General features: G+C 53.4%; 1 protein-coding gene across 1 annotated transcript; it reads left to right on the top strand.

Moving 5' to 3' along the window:
• Positions 1-185: 185 nt before the first annotated feature.
• On the top strand, positions 186-20037 carry LOC129701398 (uncharacterized). The gene is made up of 8 exons (XM_055642540.1): positions 186-578; positions 13213-13319; positions 14192-14321; positions 14664-14754; positions 15099-15213; positions 15342-15464; positions 18954-19112; positions 19881-20037. Exons 1-8 carry the CDS (start codon positions 191-193, stop codon positions 19920-19922), a joined length of 1155 nt encoding a protein of 384 aa, XP_055498515.1. The 5' UTR covers positions 186-190; the 3' UTR covers positions 19923-20037.
• Positions 20038-20934: the final 897 nt, after the last annotated feature.

Genomic DNA, 20934 nt, shown 5'->3' with positions numbered 1-20934 from the left:
CGCTTCCATTTACAATTATGAAACACTTGGCTGTTTGGCAAAGAGGAATCTCTCGGCGCTGCGCCGCCACGTGCGTTCTTTACATAACTTTGTTTTTACATAACCCAGTGTTTTATAAACAACGCATCCCGGCATCAGGGAGCGGGGGCCGGGGCCGGTGATGGAGCGGGGGACAGTGCCGATGGCCGAGATGCTGCTCTGCCCGCGCTGCCGCCGCCCGCTTCGGGAGCCGGTGACCACCGCCTGCGGCCAAACACTGTGCCGCCGCTGCGTCCCGGGCTGGGGCTGCCCCTTGTGCGGGGTGTCGCTACCGACCACCGCCGCTGCCGGCCGCGTCAATGTGCTGATCAGCGGGCTGCTGGAGCGGTGGAGGGCGGCCGGGCCCGGTAGCCAGGACACCCCGCAAACAGCGGGTACCCCGCAAACACCGGACACCGGACACCCCGCAAACACTGGGCACCCCGCGGACAACGGAAACTGCGGACACTACACACAGTCTTCGGTCAGTCTGAACCCTGAGATGTCAGACGTGGAACCCCGGTATCCCGAGGCCCGGGGAACCCAGCTCCGACAATCCAGTAAGAGACCGCGAGGGGGGAGGGTGTCCGCTGAGGGGATGGAAGGGTGGCGGGAGGGAGAGGGTGAGGTGCAAGGAAGGGGAAGAGATGGGGGATGGGGATGGTGAAGAATGAGATGCGAAGGGGGTGAGGGTGGGGGGAAAGGGGGTGAGGGGACGATGAGGGGAGTGTGGAGGGGAGGGTGACGGTGAGGGGAGAGGGGAGGGTGAGGGGAAGGTGATGGGAGGACGAGGGGAGGGTGAGGGGAGAGGGGAGGGTGAAGTGAGGGGAGAGGGGAGGGTGAAGGTGGAGGGAAGGTTGCGAGAGGGTGAGGGGAGGTTGAGGGGGAGTGTGGAGGGGAGGGTGAGGTTGAAGGGGGCGAGGGTGAGGGGGGGAGTGTGGAGGGGAGGGTGAGGTTGAGGGGGCGCGGGTGCTGGTGATGAGAGGAGGGGTGAGGGTGAGGTGAGGGAGGGGGTGAGGGGGCGAGTGGGAGGGGGTGAGGATGAGGGGAGGGTGACGGGAAGGTGAGGGGAAGGGTGGGGGTGGAGGGTAGGGGTGTTTATTGAGCGGTGTTACCCTCACGCCGGTGTTACCCGGAGCCGAGGTGCTGTGTGTGCGGCGGCGGAGCTGAGGACGGGGCCGTGTTCAGTAGCTGCGGCGGCGGTGGATTCTGGCGGCGGGGATGGCTGGGTAAACGGGCTCTAGGGGTTGGGGTGGCACCGCCCGGCGATGGTCTGCTGGGACCCACAGGACGGGCAGCATGCCTGAGGCCGAGGGGGTGGGAGTGAAGAGGGGGGTGGGAGATAAGCGGAGCCGGAGCCCAGCCGCTCTCCCCCGGGGTAAGGCCGACACACTCGCCGTTCTGGGGACGGGGAGGTTGGGGTATAAAGGGTTATCATGAGCCGTGATTGGTCTTGGATCTGGGCTCGGGTTCCGGTTAACTTCCCTTCTGTCTGTAGTGACCTGATACAAGAAAACAAAGGCAGGACTCAGGGCGGAACCTGCCTGTCTCGCCAGTGAATCGTTTACATAATCGCGAATGGACACAGCGTGCTAGAGTAATTCAACAGGTCAGGCACCAATGCATCGCTGGAGAACACGGCGGGACAGGTAACGTTTCGGGTCCAAACACTGCAAGCAGCCTGAATTCAGCACGAAACGCCACCTATTCGCGTTCTGCAAAGACGCTGCCAGACCCGCTGAGTTACTCTAGCACTTTGTGTATTAACCAGTATCTGCAGTTCCTTGTTTCTTGCATTGTGACTTACATATTGGATTCCATTTTGGCACAAGATGGCGGCGCGACCGGAGCTCGCAGCGACCTCTCCCAGTGGAAGTTCGGTTTTCTCGTGGATTTCTGGAGCGAGTGGAGCGTGTGAAGAGTGCGTGTCGGAGGAGTGCGTGTACGGGCGTAAGTTCGACAGGCAGGCTCTTTTAAAAATCGGAAGCAAGCCTTTTTGCTGCAACCCTACCTTACGAAGCGTCCTGGTGGAGCTGAGGCTTCTGCGTCGCGTAGGCCCACGGAGGTGCGCATGCGCGTGGAGGTGCGCGTGCGCGTGGAGGTGCGCGTGCGCACGGAGGAGCGCAGGCCCACGGAGGCGCGCAGGCCCAGGGAGAGCCGCTGCACCCGCACCCGCACCCGCACCTGGAACAACGCTGGTAGGGAAACATCGAAAGCGGTGTAGCAGGGGGCAGAAGCGGGGGAAACGCGCAGGAGCCTACGCTAGGCTAAACGCGAACCCCTACAAACCGGCAGTGCCTACAGTCATGCTGGCAAATGTCCGCTCCCTTGACAACAAGATGGACTACCTCAGAGCGTGGAGAGCCTCCCAACGAAGCGTGAAGAACTGCTGTGTCTACATCCTAACGGAGACCTGGCTGAATCAGAACATCACAGATGCTGCGATCCAGTTGGAGGGACTTATGCTACACAGAGCTGATAGAGTAGCCTCGCTAGCTGGTAAGGCAAGGGGGGGGGGGGGCTGGCTGTGTATGTGAACAGATCATGGTGCCGGGATGCTGTAGTGATTTCCACCTACTGCTCACCCCACGTGGAGCTAATGACTGTGAAATGCCGACCCTTCTACCTACCCAGAGAACTAACAGCTGTCTTCATAACCGCTGTCTATGTACCACCGAGCGCGGACGTGAAGGAGGCTATGACAGTGCTCCATAACAACATCAGTGAGCAGCAGAGGGAACATCCAGATGCTTTCTTCATGGCAGCGGGGGACTTCAACCAGGCAAGCCTTAAATCTGTTCTGCCTAAATTCTACCAGCACGTGAACATTGCAACCAGGGGGAAGAACAAACTAGACCTGGTGTACACCAACCTCAAAGATGCATATAAAGCAGCCCCCCTCCCCCATATCGGCAACTCTGACCACTTAGCGGTCATGCTCACACCTGCATATAGACCCAGGGTGAAACAGGACAGGCCAACGGTCAAAGATGTCAGAACATGGCCACAGGGAGCAACGGCAGCACTACAGGACTGTTTTGAAACCACACAGTGGGCCATCTTCAGAGAGGCAGCAACAGACGACAGTGGCATCAACCTCCAAGAATATACTGAATCCGTCATCGCATACATCAACAAATGTATTGAGGATGTAACGGTGGTAAAAACCATCAGGAGGCGTGCCAATCAGAAACCTTGGCTAACTGGGGAAGTGTGTTCCCTACTGAGAATCCGGAATGCGGCATTCAAATCTGGGGACAACGAAGCATACAAACTGGCAAGGGGCAACCTATCCCGGGGGATCAGGGAAGCGAAGAGGCTGTACGGACAAAAACTGAATAGCCACTTCGCAAATGACAAAGACACACGCCGCTTGTGGCAGGGATTTCAGACCATCACTGACTACAAGCCCCCCCCGATGCGGATATGCCAAAGCAACCCCTCCCTACCAGATGAACTGAACGAGTTCTACGCACGGTTTGAGGTTAAAAACAGCACCCAGACACGTGCACCACTGCCATCTCCCAGTGACCAGTCGCTCAGGCTGTCCGCAGCCAGAGTTAAAAAGGCCTTCGCCAGCGTCAATCCACGCAAAGCTGCAGGGCCGGACAACATTCCTGGATGCGTTCTAAGAGACTGTGCCGAGCAACTGAAGGATGTCTTCACAGACATTTTTAACATCTCACTCAGCCAGGCAGTAGTGCCGAATTGTCTTAAGAGTGCCATCATCGTCCCTGTACCGAAGAAACCAAACCCAGCCTGCCATAACGACTTTCGACCAGTGGCCCTTACACCCATTGTAATGAAGTGCTTTGAGCGACTAGTTATGCAGCACATCAAAAACAGTCTACCTGCCGACCTAGACCCACTGCAGTTCGCCTACAGAGCCAACCGATCCACAGAGGACGCAGTCTCAACAACACTGAACCTCGTGTTGTCACATCTCGATCGGAAAAACACCTATGCCAGGATCCTCTTCATAGACTTCAGCTCCGCTTTCAACACAATCATCCCGCAGCAGCTGGTGGAGAAGTTGGAGCTGTTGGGGGTTGATGCTGGCACATGTAGCTGGGTCCTGAACTTCCTGTCGCAGCGGCAGCAGACAGTCAGGGTGGGCAGTAGGACATCAAAAACCATAGCCGTGAGCACTGGCTCACCCCAAGGCTGTGTCCTAAGCCCCCTTCTGTTTAGTCTGCTGACACACGACTGTACTGCCAGACTCAATAACAACTTCATCAGCAAGTTCGCTGATGACACAACAGTAGTGGGTCTCATCAGTGACAACGATGAATCGGCGTACAGGATGGAGGTGGAGCTGCTCACAGGTTGGTGCAAATCCCACAACCTCATTCTTAACGTGGGAAAAACTAAGGAGATGGTGGTTGACTTCAGGAGGGCGGGGAAACATCACCATGCATCTCTGCACATCGACGGAGCTGATGTGGAAAGGGTCAGCAGCATGAAGTTCTTGGGACTACACCTGTCTGATGACCTGACGTCCACGGCCAACACCACAGCTCTGGTCAAGAGAGCCCAGCAGCAGCGACTTCACCCCCTCCGAAGACTACGGAAAGCAGGCCTCCCCACCACACATCTACGGACTTTTTACAGGGGGACTGTCGAGAGCACACTGACATACGGCATCACTTCCTGGTTCGGGAGCTGCAAGGCGTACGAACGGCACCAACTGGACAGGATAGTGAGGACCGCAAGCAGGATTATTGGTGCTCCACTACCCTTCCTGCTGGACATATACAAGAAGAGATGCATCAACAGAGCCATCTCCATCATCAAAGACCCTTACCACCCATCACATGACTTTTTCACCATCCTCCCATCTGGGAAGAGGTACAGGAGCATCAGCTGCAAAACCAGCAGGATGCTCCTCAGCTTCTTCCCACAGGCTATAAGACTGTTAAATGAACTTTCCCCCCTGCCAAGTATCGCGCACAAACCCCCCACACTGCAGCAGAGCCACTGTTGTGCCGCTGCCGGTCGGAACGGCTGTTGAATGTTATTGAATGTGATTAGAGGGTTAAATTGTTCATGACTGTATTTTAATTTTAATTGCTATTTATTTTGTAACGAAAACTGAACGGACACTGGTTGAGAAACGTTTTTTTGTTTCCTCTGAGTATGCGAATACTCAGGAAATGACAATAAAGATTTACAATTACAATTACAATAATGAACACGCCTCTGCATCAACCCAACTTCCTGCACCAAGGCCAGCGCCTCAGGTCCACGCCCCATCCTTCCCCCACCCCGTGGCCTGCACGGCCAGTGGGCCGCTGTACCTATACACCAGGGGATAAGGTCAGGGGGTCTCAAGGTCAACCTGAACGTCATATAGGACCAAACAGGTGCGGTCAGTGTGGTCAAGGTGATGTTTTGAGCAGACCTGTAAGCAGGGCCGGCCTTAGGGGGTGCGGGGCACAATTGGGAACAATTTTGGTGAACCCCAGATTCCCAGCCATGGTGTGTCAGCCCAGTTATTTAGTACATATTATGAAATTGTACACTAGGTGCTATGGATTCTACACTGTGTGAATATCTCCTGCTCCCTCCCGTTTGACTGTCAGTAGCTCCACTGGCTTCCAACCTTTACCGTAGCTGCTAATTATGCGATTGGACACAATGCCCTTGGAGACAGCGGCTGATTGGACGGGAGGAGACCTATTTGTTGATTGGACGGGAATTTTAAGGCAAGCTGGTTGATGATTGGATGCAACCCCCTTAGAGACAGCGTTTGATTGGCCGCCAAATAAAATGGTCAAATCTGTGACAAAAATCGCTGGTCGGTGCGAACTCAGTGGACTAGCTGGTTGCATCTCCAAACTAATCTGGTTGTATCAACCATACTATCTGGTTGTATCTCCAAACTAAACAGTATAACAGGCAGGTACATTCGTTTAAAATTAAATTCAGTGATTATTTCACTTGATTTCTCACTGTGTGAAGCTCAATATCTGACCAATTTCTGTTTAACACGTTTGGTCTTCCTTGAGCATTTTTCTCTCCCAAAACAGTTCATATCTAGCAAACCGATCAACGAACCAGACAGCAGTTGGACGCAGTCATAGAACCATAGACAATAGGTGCGGGAGTAGAGGCCATTCGGCCCTTCGAGCCTGCACCGCCATTCAATATGATCATGGCTGATCATCCAACTCAGTATCCTGTACCTGCCTTCTCTCCATACCCCCTGATCCGTTTAGCCACAAGGGCCACATCCAACTCCCTCTTAAATATAGGGTGATTTCACGAAAGGTCACTGGGTCATAGATCCTCACCCACGTGGACGCAAAATTTAACTGGGGTACACACGTCACTTCCGGTACATGTTATTGATGCTGGAAATTGATTCCAGCCGAAGATTGCCCTTGAATCTGCCCATGACCGTACTACGTCTTTTTCGTTGAGTGGACTATCTTGCTCGCTATAGGATCTTTGGTTCTCACTGCTGCCTTGTCCGACTTGCTGTCAAAGACTGCTAAAGTGCTGTTTGCACCCTGTTTATACCTGGTCTACCTGTGACTCACCAAGTCCAGCCAAGTTCTCGCTGCTGCTTTGTCTGACCGGCACTCGTGAGATTGAGACTTGAAATGATTTGTATTCACTCCCGCTTTCAGCTGCTTACACTCTATCCATCTTGGAATAGTCTGCACTAACAATCTCTTGTGAAACTATTATATAACTATGAAGAAACTTTTCCTTCGTCTCACAGGTTCTTAGTAACCTCAATGTACCTTTTCACATAATAAACACCCACAATCTCCGATCTGGTGGGCATGCTGTCAACTCCAACTTGTATCCAACCGTGCCTGCTCTGCTTTCAAGTCAAGTCAAGTCAAGTTTATTTGTCACATACACATACGAGATGTGCAGTGAAATGAAAGTGGCAATGCTCGCGGACTTTTGTGCAAAAGACAAACAACAAAACAACCAAACAAATTATAAACACAATCATAACACACATATTCTTTTACATAATAAATAATGGAAGGAAAAACGTTCAGTAGAGTTAGTCCCTGGTGAGATCCCTGTCATACCTTGTTAGTACTAGGGTTAGAACTTAGAAATAAGTTAAAAAGGAACATAAAAGTTAAAAACACACACAATTTTCGCGGAGCTACCACAACGGCGACTGGACAGGGCCGCGCCATTTTTTTAATTAAAACATTTTTTTTTTAATGAATTCATTCACATAAAATGTATCCTTGTCAGATACGACCGAGAGATCCAGACGGAGATTGTGTAATGACTGTGCTCTTTGTGCTGAAATCAGTGTCATAAGCATGACTAACTGAAGAGTAACTGCTCCAGCGTTAGGGATACAGCTGATGTTAATCTGCATAAAACATTATACTGATTACACATTCCACACTACTTTGTATCTAGGCTTTAGAGTGTTCATATAAAAGACACCTTCCCAAACCTTAGTCACCAGCGGGTGAGAACCAATCGTCTATTGTCCCACTTCTAGTACTAGAAACAACGACAAATCAATATCAATCAATCAATATCAGTTTTAATTGTCACTTGCACATAAAGTGCAAGTGAAATGAATTTGCCAGCAGCGGTACAATGAAAAAGAACACACAAAAACACAATAAAAATGTAACACAAACATCCACCACAGCATTCATCACTATGGTGGAAGCAGGGGCGGATTAAGGCTCACTGGTGCCCTAAGCACTGACCAATCTTGGTGCCCCCCTCCTTTCCTCACTGACCCAGTCCATTTTAGTTGTTGACCTGTCTGACCAGATATACAATGCAGGTTGCAGCAGTACAAAAATGTATTCATATGATAACACAATATACTGTACAAACTAAGCCAAGCTTGGGCTACATAAAGTTCTACAAAAATGCAATTTTTTAATATTTCTATTTTAATATTTCACAAGTTAAATGTATCAAAGTTCCAATATTCATGACCTGAAAGGCATTTTTCTACATTTCATTTTCGCAAAATCACTGATAACATCCTCGAAATTAATACTTCTCAGAATGTCTGCTTGAATTGTTAATATACACAGTGAGTCGAGTCTTTCTTGAAGCTTAACTGATCTATTTGGGTTTTTTTACACGTTTCAGTTGTGAGAAAGATCTCTCTGTTGTGCAGTTGGTGACTATTAATGTTAAAAATATTCTTAAGGCAATTTCAACATTTGGAAAGGCACTCTCTGGTTGGTCTTCTGTAATTGTGTTGTAAAGTTCCATGTGAGTGAAAGATGTTTTCTTGGTTGTTTTAAACTTATGAAGAACATATGAATGGAACTGCTGAAGCTCTGTAGACAAAGTGATGTTCATGTCATCTGGGTAAGCATCAATGAGTGTCTGACAAGTCTTTGAGTACCTTTTACTTTCTGATAATTGGGAATTAGCACCTTGTTGGGTGGCATTAGGAACATGTGTCAGCCAAGAGAATCTGTCTGCTATTTCAGTGACACCTTTCGTCTCCTCCTCATTTCCGTTTCTAACTTTTCAACAATTACATAAAAAGTGGAGATACGGAATTTGTCTCTGGCACTGAGAATGACCTCTGGTGCATTTCCATCGTTGGGAATTCTCTTTCTTATACGCTTACGCATTTGAGTTGCTTTGTATTCTACATCAGGGAGCATGTCCTTTGCAAGTGATTCAAATCTCTCAAATTCATCTCTTGATGTGAGCAACTGGTCTGCCAAAGATGAATACAAATCTGCACATGTTTGCAAGATCACATTTTCACTTTGAAGAAGTTGACTTGTTCTAGGAAACTTTTCTAAAGTTTCATTCCAAAAATTCAGCATGAACACAAATTCCAGTTCTTGCATCTTGTTTGCAATATTCTTTGCCTCCCTTCTAGTGTCACCTTTTTGCAACTGGTCATCTGATAAATCTTCCAAAGCTTCCAGAATCTTGAAGAAAGAGTTGATAATTGCTGCAGTTGCCACAGCATGTGCTTCCCATCTGGTGTCTGAAAGTGATTTCAACACTTTTTCATTTCCAATGCAATCTTTGAGAATTCTCCACTGAGCAGTTGAGGCTGAAAAGAATGTGTAGAGCAGTTGTACAATGGAAAAGAAATCTACTGCAACTTGACAGCAATCCACAGCACTTCGTCCAACTAAATTTAGTGAATGAGCTGCACAGGGTACATAAATGGCAAACTGATTTGCATCCAAAAGTTTTTGCTGCATGCCATTGTAACGTCCAGACATGTTGGCAGCATTGTCGTATGACTGCCCTCTGCATTTAGCAACATCCAATTTACAATCATCACATAAGTACAACACCTGCTGTGCCATAGCTTCAACAGTGTGGTTTTATAATTCCAAAAATGTGATAAATCGATCAACTGGCTGTCCATCTTGCAAGTATCTGAGCACTATGCTCAGTTGGTCAACATGCGAAAGATCAGGCGTTGAGTCCACAGACAGACTGAAGTACCCAGAAACATTAATTTCGTCAATGATGACGGAGTGCACTTTCTTTGCCATTAACTCAATAAGTTCCTCACATATCGTTTTGGACAGGTACGAAGGGTTGCCTTTTCCAGCATTGCCATGCCGTGATATGTGAGCAGCCAAGAATGGGACAAACTGACTTCAATTCGAGTAGCCCCAAATAATTCCCATTATTGAGAGACCCAAATTTTTCAACTTTTTCCTCGGAATGCCAATCCTCGTTCAGCCAGTGTGCAAATGACTGCTACAACACGCCGAAGCACATTCTCCCAGTAATTGTACTCCTCTTCAATTTGTTTTTCCAGTGGCTGTGTCAAGCCTAAGCCTTGTTTCCGAGTTAAATATGTCAACATGGCATCTCGGTGAGTTGTACTTTTTTCATGGTTGTCAATTACAGCAGTGTTTCGCCAGTCACTGAATCCTTCATTTCTAGCAAAATGCGTTGACCCTTTGGGCGCAAATAGTTTACAAACAAAACAGTAAACTGATCCTTTTGAAGGAGAGTACAACAGCCATTCTCTCTTGTAATGTTCACCATTGGCTTTTATTCCAAAAAAGATTTTCTGTGAACAGTATCTCTTTGGCTTCCCACTGATGAAATTGCGACACGATTTGTCAAATGGCCCATTGTGGTGCTGACATTCACTGGGTCCACAAGCAACCCAATAAGTCACATCATCACCATAAAATTCATCCCACAACCCTGGGTCCTTAGCTTTGTTCATTTCATCCTTGGTCAGTTCTCTAAACTCCTTGGACAGTTCAAAAGCATTTACACATCTTGTCGTAGAACTAGGTCCAGGTTGTGGCACTTCATCATGTGCAACGTCATCATGAAAATCTGGCCTTGCACCAACACTGCCTGTTTCTGATGAAGGAGATAGATTTGATTCACTTGCTGTCTCTGAAGACTGACACTGGTTTTGATCTGGATCATCTTTCTCTGCAGTTTGTAAGAAGGAATCTGTCAGCTTTCCTGTCTTGGCTACAACAGGCAGATTCTTTTGCTCATTCTCTTTTGCACGTTTTCTCTTTTGCGCACCACTCAACTGAACGCGCTTCATTTTTGACCTTTACATGGGGCTGAAATTAAAAAGGGGCAGAGAGGGTCATTGAAATGACTGTCATGACAACTGAATTTGGCTCCATCATTTTACTTTTAAACACATGCTATGACACTGCACCTCGTCAACAAAAAATAGCTTAAATCAGGCAAAAGTAGACACAAAAAGTCTCAAAAAAGATCGACAGATAAGAGACGACTATGTATACTAATTAAATAAAGGATCATTGAAGCTGTATGACATCTTACCAGTGCAGTGTCTTAGATTTCCAAGGATATCGCACACATCATGTCTGAGGCACAGAGGTCAGTCGAGAATATTCCACAACAGGAAACATGTGACAGTGTTAATGATCTTACTGACCGACAGAGGTCAGAGTGCACTGTGCCAGCAGTGCCCCTTGTGGTACACCTGGGAAGATAACCCTAGGGTGCACCATGATCAAGAAACAGAACATTATGATCAATTTGCACTAGTTTTATCACATTTTTTTTTTTTACAAATCTTCATTCGTTTTTTTTTCTTTTCACCCTTTTCCCAACTTTGTGGTGCCCCCTTTGGCTCTGGTTCCCTAAGCACGTGCTTAGTCTGCTTAATGGTTAATCCGCCCCTGGGTGGAAGGCACAAAAATTGGCCAGTCTTCCTCCATTTCCCCCCGTGGTTGGGACCTCAGTACGAGCAGTGTTAATTGCACTTTAACATAGTCGCTTCTCATAAACCCAAACTGAAAGAAACCCACAAACCTCTGCTACTTCTGTTTAAAAGTAGCTCACATGTGTCTCTTCACAAAACTTTCCATACAACCATGCAGTGATAGGTGCACGAGTAATAGGTTGAATTAGTCACCGCTCGTGTCTGTGAGCAAATATAGGAGCTTCTTTCAGCAGACTTATTTACAATGGAAGCAATGGTTGAGTAGGCCAATTTGGCACTACTATAATTCATGTTGCCTTGTCTTGAATTATCTTTGGAGGCATCTTCTGACATAATACCATGAGTCTTATCTAAGTCAGAGACATATCTGCAGAGTTTATGACAAAACCTAAAACCTATGTAATAGATAAGGCCGGCTCCAGTATGGACTTTCCTGGATGAATAACAAACCCTAGATATTCTAGGAGTGCCTTAGTTGCTGAAACAGATAACTCTGTGACACCTGATCTCTTCCCTACAATAAGCATGTCCTCTATAAACTCCATGACAAAATGCCCTTTAGATCTGAGTAGGGCATCATTGACTTTAGAATCTTTGTAAATAGCCTAGGGCTGAAGTCAATCCCTTAGGTAGAGCCTAAAATTACCACAACTGGCCTTGCCAGATAAACTTCAGATATATATCCTGTGACTCGTGTATTGATGTGCAATAGTGTGCATCTTCGAGATCGATTGAGGCCCTAAAACAATCCTCTGTAATCAGCTATTTTGCTGAATGAAAAACCATCTTAAAATGGTTATACTTTGGTGGATCAAGAAAAAGGCAGTTGGTTTCAATTAGATTTATTCTCAATATAATTCACTGATCAAAGTCTTGACAATTTCCACTGAAAACACAACTGACCACAACGGTGGTCTCACAACGAGTTAAGGGCAGATCCCTGAAAACCGCGCGAAAACCCCTCCCAGTGTCACGTGCTCGCGGATTCCAACCGCAGGATAGAAACATAGAAAATAGGTGCAGGAGTAGGCCATTCGGCCCTTCGAGCCTGCACCGCCATTCAATATGATCATGACTGATCATCAAACTCAGTATCCTGTACCTGCCTTTTCTCCATACCCCCTGATCCCTTTAGCCACAAGGGCCACATCTAACTCCCTCTTAAATATAGCCAATGAACTGGCCTCAACTACCTTCTGTGGCAGAGAATTCCACAGATTCACCACAAAAAATAATTTTCTCATCTCGGTTCTAAAAGACTTCCCTCTTATCCTTAAACTGTGACCCCCTAGTTTTGGACTTCCCCAACATCAGGAATAATCTTCCTGCATCTAGCCTGTCCAATCCCTTAAGAATTTTGTAAGTTTCTATAAGATCCCCCCTCAATCTTCTTAATTCTTGTGAGTACAAGCCGATCCAGTCTTTCTTCATATGATAGTCCTGACATCCCAGGAATCAGTCTGGTGAACCTTCTCTGCACTCTCTCTATGGCAAGAATGTCTTTCCTCAGATTTGGAGACCAAAACTGTACGCAATACTCCAGGTGTGGTCTCACCAAGGCCCTGTACAACTGCAGTAGAACCTCCTTGCTCTTATACTCAAATCCTCAAAAGGTGGGAAGGGTAGGAACAGGGCCGGGAGGATGCGAAAACCGCGAAGGAGGGGCGGGCACAACAACAGGGACCGGTGAAACATAACCGGGAACAGTAGTACCATGGGAGGGCTGTCTGGCCGGCGAACGACCTCTACGCCGCGGTGTAGCCACTACCACTGGGCTGTCCTCGTCCACATGAGCGGGCTTGAGACGGCCGACGGAGACAAACGCCTCCCGCCGGGGCCACCCACGGCCAACGTGAATGTAGCGACTCTGTTGCTGCCTGACCCGCTGATTTACTCCAGCACTCTGTGACTACCCACTCCAGCACTGCCTCTGTGTGTCACCCAGCACCCGCCATTGCTTGTGTATATATATGCCTTGTGCTGTGGGCAGCCACACTGACAATGCATTTTCACTCACACAGCAGCAGCGTGGGAACAGGTGCCGGGCGGTCGGGCCGGCATCGAGACGGGGCTCCGGGAGGCCGGACGCTTGGAACTGGCGTGCGGGAGCACCGCGTCGGAGCCGGAGGTGAGTGAATGTTCGAGACCCGTAGTGTGAACACTGCTGCCTTACAGCGCCAGGGACCCGGGCTCCATCCTGACTACAGGCGCGGTCTGTATTGAGATGTACGTTCTCACTGTGACCGCGTGGGTTTTCTCCGGGTGCTCCGGTTTCCTCCCACACTCCAACGGGGTTCATTGGCTTCTGTAAATTGGCCCTGTAGCATGTACACTCTGCACACTGGCAGTCAGTGGGGTTCAGTAAAGGGAGGAACCCACAAGAATTACCTTCACCCATTAATTGGGCTGGTTCAGGAGCAGGACCTCTGTGACAGTGTCATTAAAAACACTCACAATTATTGTCATCATATTATTTTTATAGAATATAATTATACTTATATATATATGATTACAGTGATATTTACAAGTCATATATATATATATATATATATATAGGTATAATAATATATAGTTTAAATGGACTGCAACACGGAAATAGGCTCTCCATGGTGTAATATGGGTATTGGCCACTAGATGGCGCTTACTTTCCCTATCTCATTTTCTAATTAGTTTAATTAATTAATGTGCAACTTTTGGCACTGACGAGTTATGACTTCCTTCTCAATTATATTTCTTCTAAATCTGTGGAATATTTCAAGTAGTTCTGTGACGTGGGTCACGAAAATGGATTTGTAGACACATTTTGTATGCTCGGCCCACAGCCTAGAACTAGTGTATGTATGTATGGGTGATGGTTGGCCAGTGTACAAAGTGAATGTTTAGGTCGGTGCGGACACGGTTGTCTGAAGGGCTTGTCTCGACGCAGTATCTGTGGACTCTGTGCGGTCCGTGGCCGGACGGTGGGAGTGACCTGTCCTTCTCGCACTATTCCCTCTGCAGGTTTGGTGGGTGGAGCCGGAGGGATGTCTGCAGACGGAACCGACACAGGACCCCCGCGGTGGGCATCGTCCGGCGGGTCATCAGGCCGTGAAGGCACCGGGCGGGCCCGCGGGAGGCCGCAGCGAGCCAGGTCAGCATTACCATTAAATCCGAACCGTACTCAGCCGCTACTAACACGGGCACCGCGGCACAACCGCTGCCTCGCAGCGCAGAGACCCGGGTTCGATCCTGACTGTGGGTGCTGTCTGTACGGAGTTTGTACATTCTCCCTGTGCCTGAGTGCTCCAGTTTTCTCCCAAAGACCTACATTATAGATTAATTAGCTTGATAAAATTGTCCCCAGTGTGTAGGGAGTGAATGAGAAAGTGTGAATGGGTGATCGGCGACCGGCACGAACCGGATGGGCCGAAGGGTTTATTTCGGTTCTGTATCTCTCTGTCCGTCTCCACCATTGGGTTTCTCCCGTCCGCAGGTGAAGACGGGGCCGGCGCGGAGTCTTTCACCCCCGACCCTGCGCCGCCACAGCTCAGCGCCACCGACTTCGACTGTTCACTGTGTTTCCGGTGAGGGTGGGGGTCCAGAGGGGCAGGGGTCCGATGTAGGGGTTGAGTGCAGGGGGGCGGTGGTGGGGGTGAGAGAGGGGCCGGCGGGGTTGGGATGTGGGTGGGGAGTGAGCTGCTGGTGAGGTGGGGGTGTGGGGGTGGTGGCTGTGATGGGTGTGGGGGTGGGAGATGGATCATGTGGCGAGAGGCCGGCGGTGTGTGCTGAGTTTTCTTGCCTGACTGGCGGAGTTGGGTGTGTGGGTGTGGGGAGAGTCAGTCAGGAGGGCGGGGTGGGTGTAGGTGTGGGAAGGGTCTGGCGGGGTGGGGTGGGTGTCATGGCCTGACGGAGTGTCTCATCGGTGCAGGCTACTGTTTGAGCCGATCACCACCCCGTGTGGACACAGCTTCTGCCGCCAGTGCATGGAGCGCTGCCTGGACTACCGGCCCAGCTGCCCACTCTGCAAGCAGGACCTGCGGGAGGCAAGTTCGCGGGGCCCGGGGATGGGGGGGGTGTGGAGGTGTCGGGGACTGAGACCACCCCGGGTGGACGGGGCTCCTCTCCCGGGGGTAGCGGCTGCGGTTGCTCAGTTGTCTCCGTTTCCCCGCAGTTCCTGGAGCAGCGGCCGTTCCATGTCACCCCACCTCCTGCAATCCATCATCGCCGGCTCTTTCTCCATCGAGTCCGCGGCCCGGCGCCGTCTCAACCTGCTGGAAATGAGCGAACTCTCCGGGTAAGGTTGGGGCGGGGGGGGGGGGGGGGGGGGTGGTACCACGGAGAGGGGCGGGGAATACCCGGGGGAGGGGGGTGTACCGCGGGGGAAGGGTTAGCGTGGTGGAGGAGGGTGTGTACAGTGGGGAGGGGGGTAGAGTGGGGGAGGGGCAAGTACAGTGGGGGAGGGGGTGTACAGTGGGGAGGGGGTGTTACAGTGGGGAGGGGGCAGTACAGTGGGGAGGGGGTGTACAGTGGGGAGGGGGGGTGTACAGTGGGGAGGGGGTGTACAGTGGGGAGGGGGTGGTACAGTGGGGAGGGGGTGTACAGTGGGGAGGGGGGGTGTACAGTGGGGAGGGGGTGTACAGTGGGGAGGGGCAGTACAGTGGGGAGGGGGTGTACAGTGGGGAGGGGGGTGTACAGTGGGGAGGGGGTGTACAGTGGGGAGGGGCAGTACAGTGGGGGAGGGGGTGTACAGTGGGGGATGGGGTGTACAGTGGGGGGGGGGGGGGGAGTGGGGGAGGGGCAGTACAGTGGGGGAGGGGCAGTACAGTGGGGGTGTGTGTACAGTGGGGAGGGGGTGTACAGGGGGGGGGGGTGTACAGTGGGGGAGGGGGTGTACAGTGGGGGAGGGGGGGGTACAGTGGGGGAGGGGCAGTACAGTGGGGAGGGGGTGTACAGTGGGGAGGGGGGTACAGTGGGGGGGGGGGGTACAGTGGGGGAGGGGGGGGGGGTACAGTGGGGGGGGGGGTACAGTGGGGGGGGGGGGGTTTGGCGTGGGGGAGGGGGTACATTGGGGGGGGGGGGTCAGTGGGGAGTGGGGGAGGGGTGTACAGTGGGGGTGGGGGGTTTACAGTGGGGGAGGGGGTGTACAGTGGGGAGGGGGTGTACAGTGGGGAGGGGGGGGACAGGTTGGTGGGGGGGTGTGTACAGTGGGGGAGGGGGGGGTACAGTGGGGAGGGGGTGTACAGTGGGGGGGGTGTACAGTGGGGGAGGGGGGTGTACAGTGGGGGAGGGGGTGTACAGTGGGGAGGGGGGTTGTACAGTGGGGGAGGGGGGTGTACAGTGGGGAGGGGGTGTTGTACAGTGGGGGAGGGGGTGTGTACAGTGGGGGAGGGGTGTTACAGTGGGGGAGGGGGTGTGTACAGTGGGGGAGGGGTGGGTGTACAGTGGGGGAGGGGTGTGTACAGTGGGGGAGGGGGGGTACAGTGGGGGAGGGGGGTGTACAGTGGGGGAGGGGGGTGTTGTACAGTGGGGAGGGGGGTACAGTGGGGGAGGGGGGTACAGTGGGGAGGGGGTGTACAGTGGGGGAGGGGCAGTGTACAGTGTTTTGGGAGGGGGTTGGACAGTGGGGAGGGGGGGTACAGTGGGGGAGGGGGGTGTACAGTGGGGGAGGGGGTGTACAGTGGGGAGGGGGGTGTACAGTGGGGGAGGGGCAGTACAGGGGGAGGGGGGTGTACAGTGGGGAGGGGGCAGTGTACAGTGGGGGAGGGGGTGTACAGTGGGGGAGGGGGTGTACAGTGGGGAGGGGGTGTACAGTGGGGAGGGGGGTGTACAGTGGGGGAGGGGGTACAGTACAGTGGGGAGGGGGTGTACAGTGGGGGGAGGGGGGGTACAGTGGGGAGGGGGTGTACAGTGGGGGGAGGGGCAGTACAGTGGGGAGGGGGTGTACAGTGGGGAGGGGGTGTACAGTGGGGAGGGGGGTGTACGTGGGGGAGGGGGGTACAGTGGGGGAGGGGGGTGTACAGTGGGGGAGGGGCAGTACAGTGGGGGAGGGGGGGTACAGTGGGGGGGGGTGTACAGGGGCAGGGGGGGGGGGGGTGTACAGTGGGGAGGGGGCAGTACAGTGGGGAGAGGGGTTGTACAGTGGGGGAGGGGGTGTACAGTGGGGCTGAGGGGGTGTACAGTGGGGGGGGGGGTAGTACAGTGGGGAGGGGGTGTACAGTGGGGGAGGGGCAGTACAGTGGGGAGGGGGTGTACAGTGGGGAGGGGCAGTACAGTGGGGAGGGGGTGTACAGTGGGGGAGGGGCAGTACAGTGGGGGAGGGGGTGTACAGTGGGGGAGGGGCAGTACAGTGGGGAGGGGGTGTACAGTGGGGGAGGGGCAGTACAGTGGGGAGGGGGTGTACAGTGGGGGAGGGGGTGTACAGTGGGGAGGGGGTGTACAGGTGGGGGAGGGGGTACAGTGGGGAGGGGGGTGTACAGTGGGGAGGGGGGCAGTACAGTGTGGGGAGGGGGGCAGTACAGTGGGGGAGGGGGGGTACAGTGGGGGAGGGGGTGTACAGTACAGTGGGGAGGGGGTGTACAGTGGGGGAGGGGCAGTACAGTGGGGGAGGGGGTGTACAGTGGGGGAGGGGGTGTACAGTGGGGAGGGGGTGTGTGTACAGTGGGGAGGGGGGCAGTACAGGGGGGGGGGTGTACAGGGGGTGTACAGTGGGGGAGGGGGGTGTACAGTGGGGGGAGGGGGAGTTGTACAGTGGGGAGGGGGGAAGGGGTGGGGGAGGGGAGGTACAGGGGGGGGGGGTGTACAGTGGGGGAGGGGGGTACAGTGGGGGAGGGGCAGTACAGTGGGGAGGGGGGGTACAGTGGGGGAGGGGGTACAGTGGGGAGGGGGTGTACAGTGGGGGAGGGGGTGTACAGTGGGGAGGGGGTGTACAGTGGGGAGGGGGGTTACAGGGGGAGGGGGTGTACAGTGGGGGAGGGGCAGTACAGTGGGGAGGGGGGAGTACAGTGGGGAGGGGGTGTACAGTGGGGAGGGGGTGTACAGTGGGGGAGGGGTGTACAGTGGGGAGGGGGTGTACAGTGGGGAGGGGGGTGTACAGTGGGGAGGGGGTGTACAGTGGGGGAGGGGGTGTACAGTGGGGAGGGGGTGGTTGTACAGTGGGGAGGGGGTGTACAGTGGGTGGGGAGGGGGTTGTACAGTGGGGAGAGGGGGTGTACAGTGGGGAGGGGGTGTACAGTGGGGAGGGGGTGTACAGTGGGGGTGTACAGTGGGGAGGGGGTGTACAGTGGGGGAGGGGGGTGTACAGTGGGGGGGGTAGGGGGTGTACAGTGGGGGGGGGGGTAGTTACAGTGGGGAGGGGGTGTACAGTGGGGGAGGGGGGTTTGTACAGGGGGGAGGGGGTGTACAGTGGGGGGGGGTGTTACAGTGGGGAGGGGGTGTACAGTGGGGAGGGGGTGTACAGTGGGGAGGGGGGTGTACAGTGGGGGAGGGGGTTGTACAGTGGGGGAGGGGGGGGGTACAGTGGGGGGGGGGGGGGTTGGGGGGGGGGGGGGGGTGTAGAGGGGTGTACAGTGGGGTGGGGGAGGGGCAGTACAGTGGGGGAGGGGCAGTACAGTGGGGAGGGGGTGTACAGTGGGGAGGGGCAGTACAGTGGGGGAGGGGGTGTACAGTGGGGGGGGTACAGTGGGGAGAGGGGGTAGCGTGGGGAGGGGGTGTACAGTGGGGGAGGGGTTTATCGTGGAGGAGGGAGCGTTTTCCCCGCTGACACCTCCCCCTGTCCCGTAGCCAGCTTGACCACCAGTGTCCCCATCTTCGTGTGCACGTTGGCCTTCCCGGGGATCGCGTGTCCGCTGCACGTCTTCGAGCCGCACTACAGACTCATGATGCGCCGCTGTCAGCAGACCGGCACCCGCTCCTTCGGGATGTGCCAGGTTCAGGCCGACACGGGGTAGGGACATGGTCGGGGGGGGGGGGGGGGGGTAATGTCTGGTGTGGGGGGGGAGGGGGGGATGGGCATGCCTAAGGGTAGGGGAGTCAGGGGGGTGGGAGAGGGTAAGAGCAGGTCTTCCTCTCAACACCACCTCTGCCTCTCCTCCTCATCACATCACTACATTCTCCTCCCTTCAATGTCACCTCTCCATCCAATCTCTCCTCCCCCACGTTCCCCCTCCTCGCTCCCTCCACTCTCCCTCTGTTCCCCGAACACATTCTCTCCACCTCTACCACCTCTGTTTGATCCCATCCTCTGTTGCTCCTCACTTTGGTGACAATTCAGTGTGCTGGGTGCCGATGAGTCACTGTATACACTGGCCCAGTGCTGTCGCAGTATACACTGGCCCAGTGCTGTCACAGTATACACTGGCCCAGTGCTGTCACAGTATACACTGGCCCAGTGCTGTCACAGTGTGCACTGGCCCAGTGCTGTCACAGTATACACTGGCCCAGTGCTGTCGCAGTGTGCACTGGCCCAGTGCTGTCGCAGTATACACTGGCCCAGTGCTGTCACAGTATACACTGGCCCAGTGCTGTCACAGTATGCACTGGCCCAGTGCTGTCACAGTATACACTGGCCCAGTGCTGTCACAGTATATATACACTGGCCCAGTGCTGTCACAGTATATATACACTGGCCCAGTGCTGTCACAGTATATATACACTGGCCCAGTGTTGTCACAGTATATATACACTGGCCATTGTGTATGTGTGGGCGTTGCAGGTTTTCGGACTATGGCTGCATGTTGACCATCCGTGGGAGTGAAGACCTGCCGGATGGACGGTCTCTGATCGACACCGTGGGTGGCCGCCGCTTTAAGGTGCTGCGACGCAGTCAGAGAGACGGCTACAACACGGCCGACATCGAGTACCTGCAGGACCAGCAGGTAAATGTCTGCAACCCACCATCAGTCAATCTGCATGTTGGGCTGGCCTAGGGGTGGCTGAGGGGGGGGGGGGGGGGGGGGGATGTTGGGTTGAGGGCAGGTGGGCTGGGAAGTTGCAGAGACCACAGGTACAGGACCACACAGACTGAACCTCCCGAGACCTTTACCCCAACTGTGAAATGTTCAAGTGCAGCTTCTCTCCCAAAGAAACCAAACCAACGTGCCTGCATGTATGTCAGACCTGGACCTCTGCCCCTTCTGACCAGCCCCCTCCCAGTTCATATGTGATCGGAGCAGACATAGAGGAGCAGTGGGAGTGATGCTGGGGTCACTAAGTGTTCCCTGATATTGGGGGGATCCCAGACTGTGGTGGGTGTCAGTGTAGCAAGTAAACACATCATTTGTCCCTCCCACTGCCCTCCATACCTGGATGGAGACTCAGCTGGGCTGGGGGTCTCGGCTGGGCTGGGGGGTGCTGGGCTCAGGAAAGGAGCTGTGAGGGGGCTTTGGCTGAGAAGGGGTGCTGAATGGAGGAGTTGGGTTGTGGGAGGTCGGATGAGGGAGGGGCTGGGGTTTGGGTTAAGGTGGGGAAGGGGGGAGGAATGCCATGCCCCCTCACACCCATCTCTCCGTACAGATCGCTACTGAGGACCTGAGCATTCTGCAAGTGTTCCACGACCAGGTCTACCAGATGGCCCTGAGCTGGTTCCGGCACCTGCCCCAGTCCTATCAGCAATACCTACACTCCCAGCACGGAGCCATCCCTGGCCCTGACCACAGCCTGCAGGTAAGCGCGGCAGTGGGGGTGGGGCAGATGTATCAGTGTGGGGTAGAGGGTAGTGTGTGTATCTGTGTGTGTTTGTCTGTGTGGAAATGTGCACAAGTGTTCAT

Source organism: Leucoraja erinacea, chromosome 11 (assembly GCF_028641065.1).
Source record: "Leucoraja erinacea ecotype New England chromosome 11, Leri_hhj_1, whole genome shotgun sequence".
Taxonomy (NCBI): domain Eukaryota; kingdom Metazoa; phylum Chordata; class Chondrichthyes; order Rajiformes; family Rajidae; genus Leucoraja; species Leucoraja erinaceus.
The sequence above is the reverse complement of the archived record's forward strand: the minus strand, read 5'-3'. Positions and strand labels throughout refer to the sequence as shown.

Bases quoted from the DNA above. Each gene is read 5' to 3' on its own strand.
- LOC129701398 (XM_055642540.1), top strand. From the start codon at position 191: ATGCTGCTCTGCCCGCGCTGCCGCCGCCCGCTTCGGGAGCCGGTGACC. The intron at 15,214-15,341 runs GCAAGTTCGCGG...GTTTCCCCGCAG, and splicing joins GCAAGCAGGACCTGCGGGAG to TTCCTGGAGCAGCGGCCGTT. The intron at 15,465-18,953 runs GTAAGGTTGGGG...TCCCGTAGCCAG, and splicing joins GAAATGAGCGAACTCTCCGG to CTTGACCACCAGTGTCCCCA.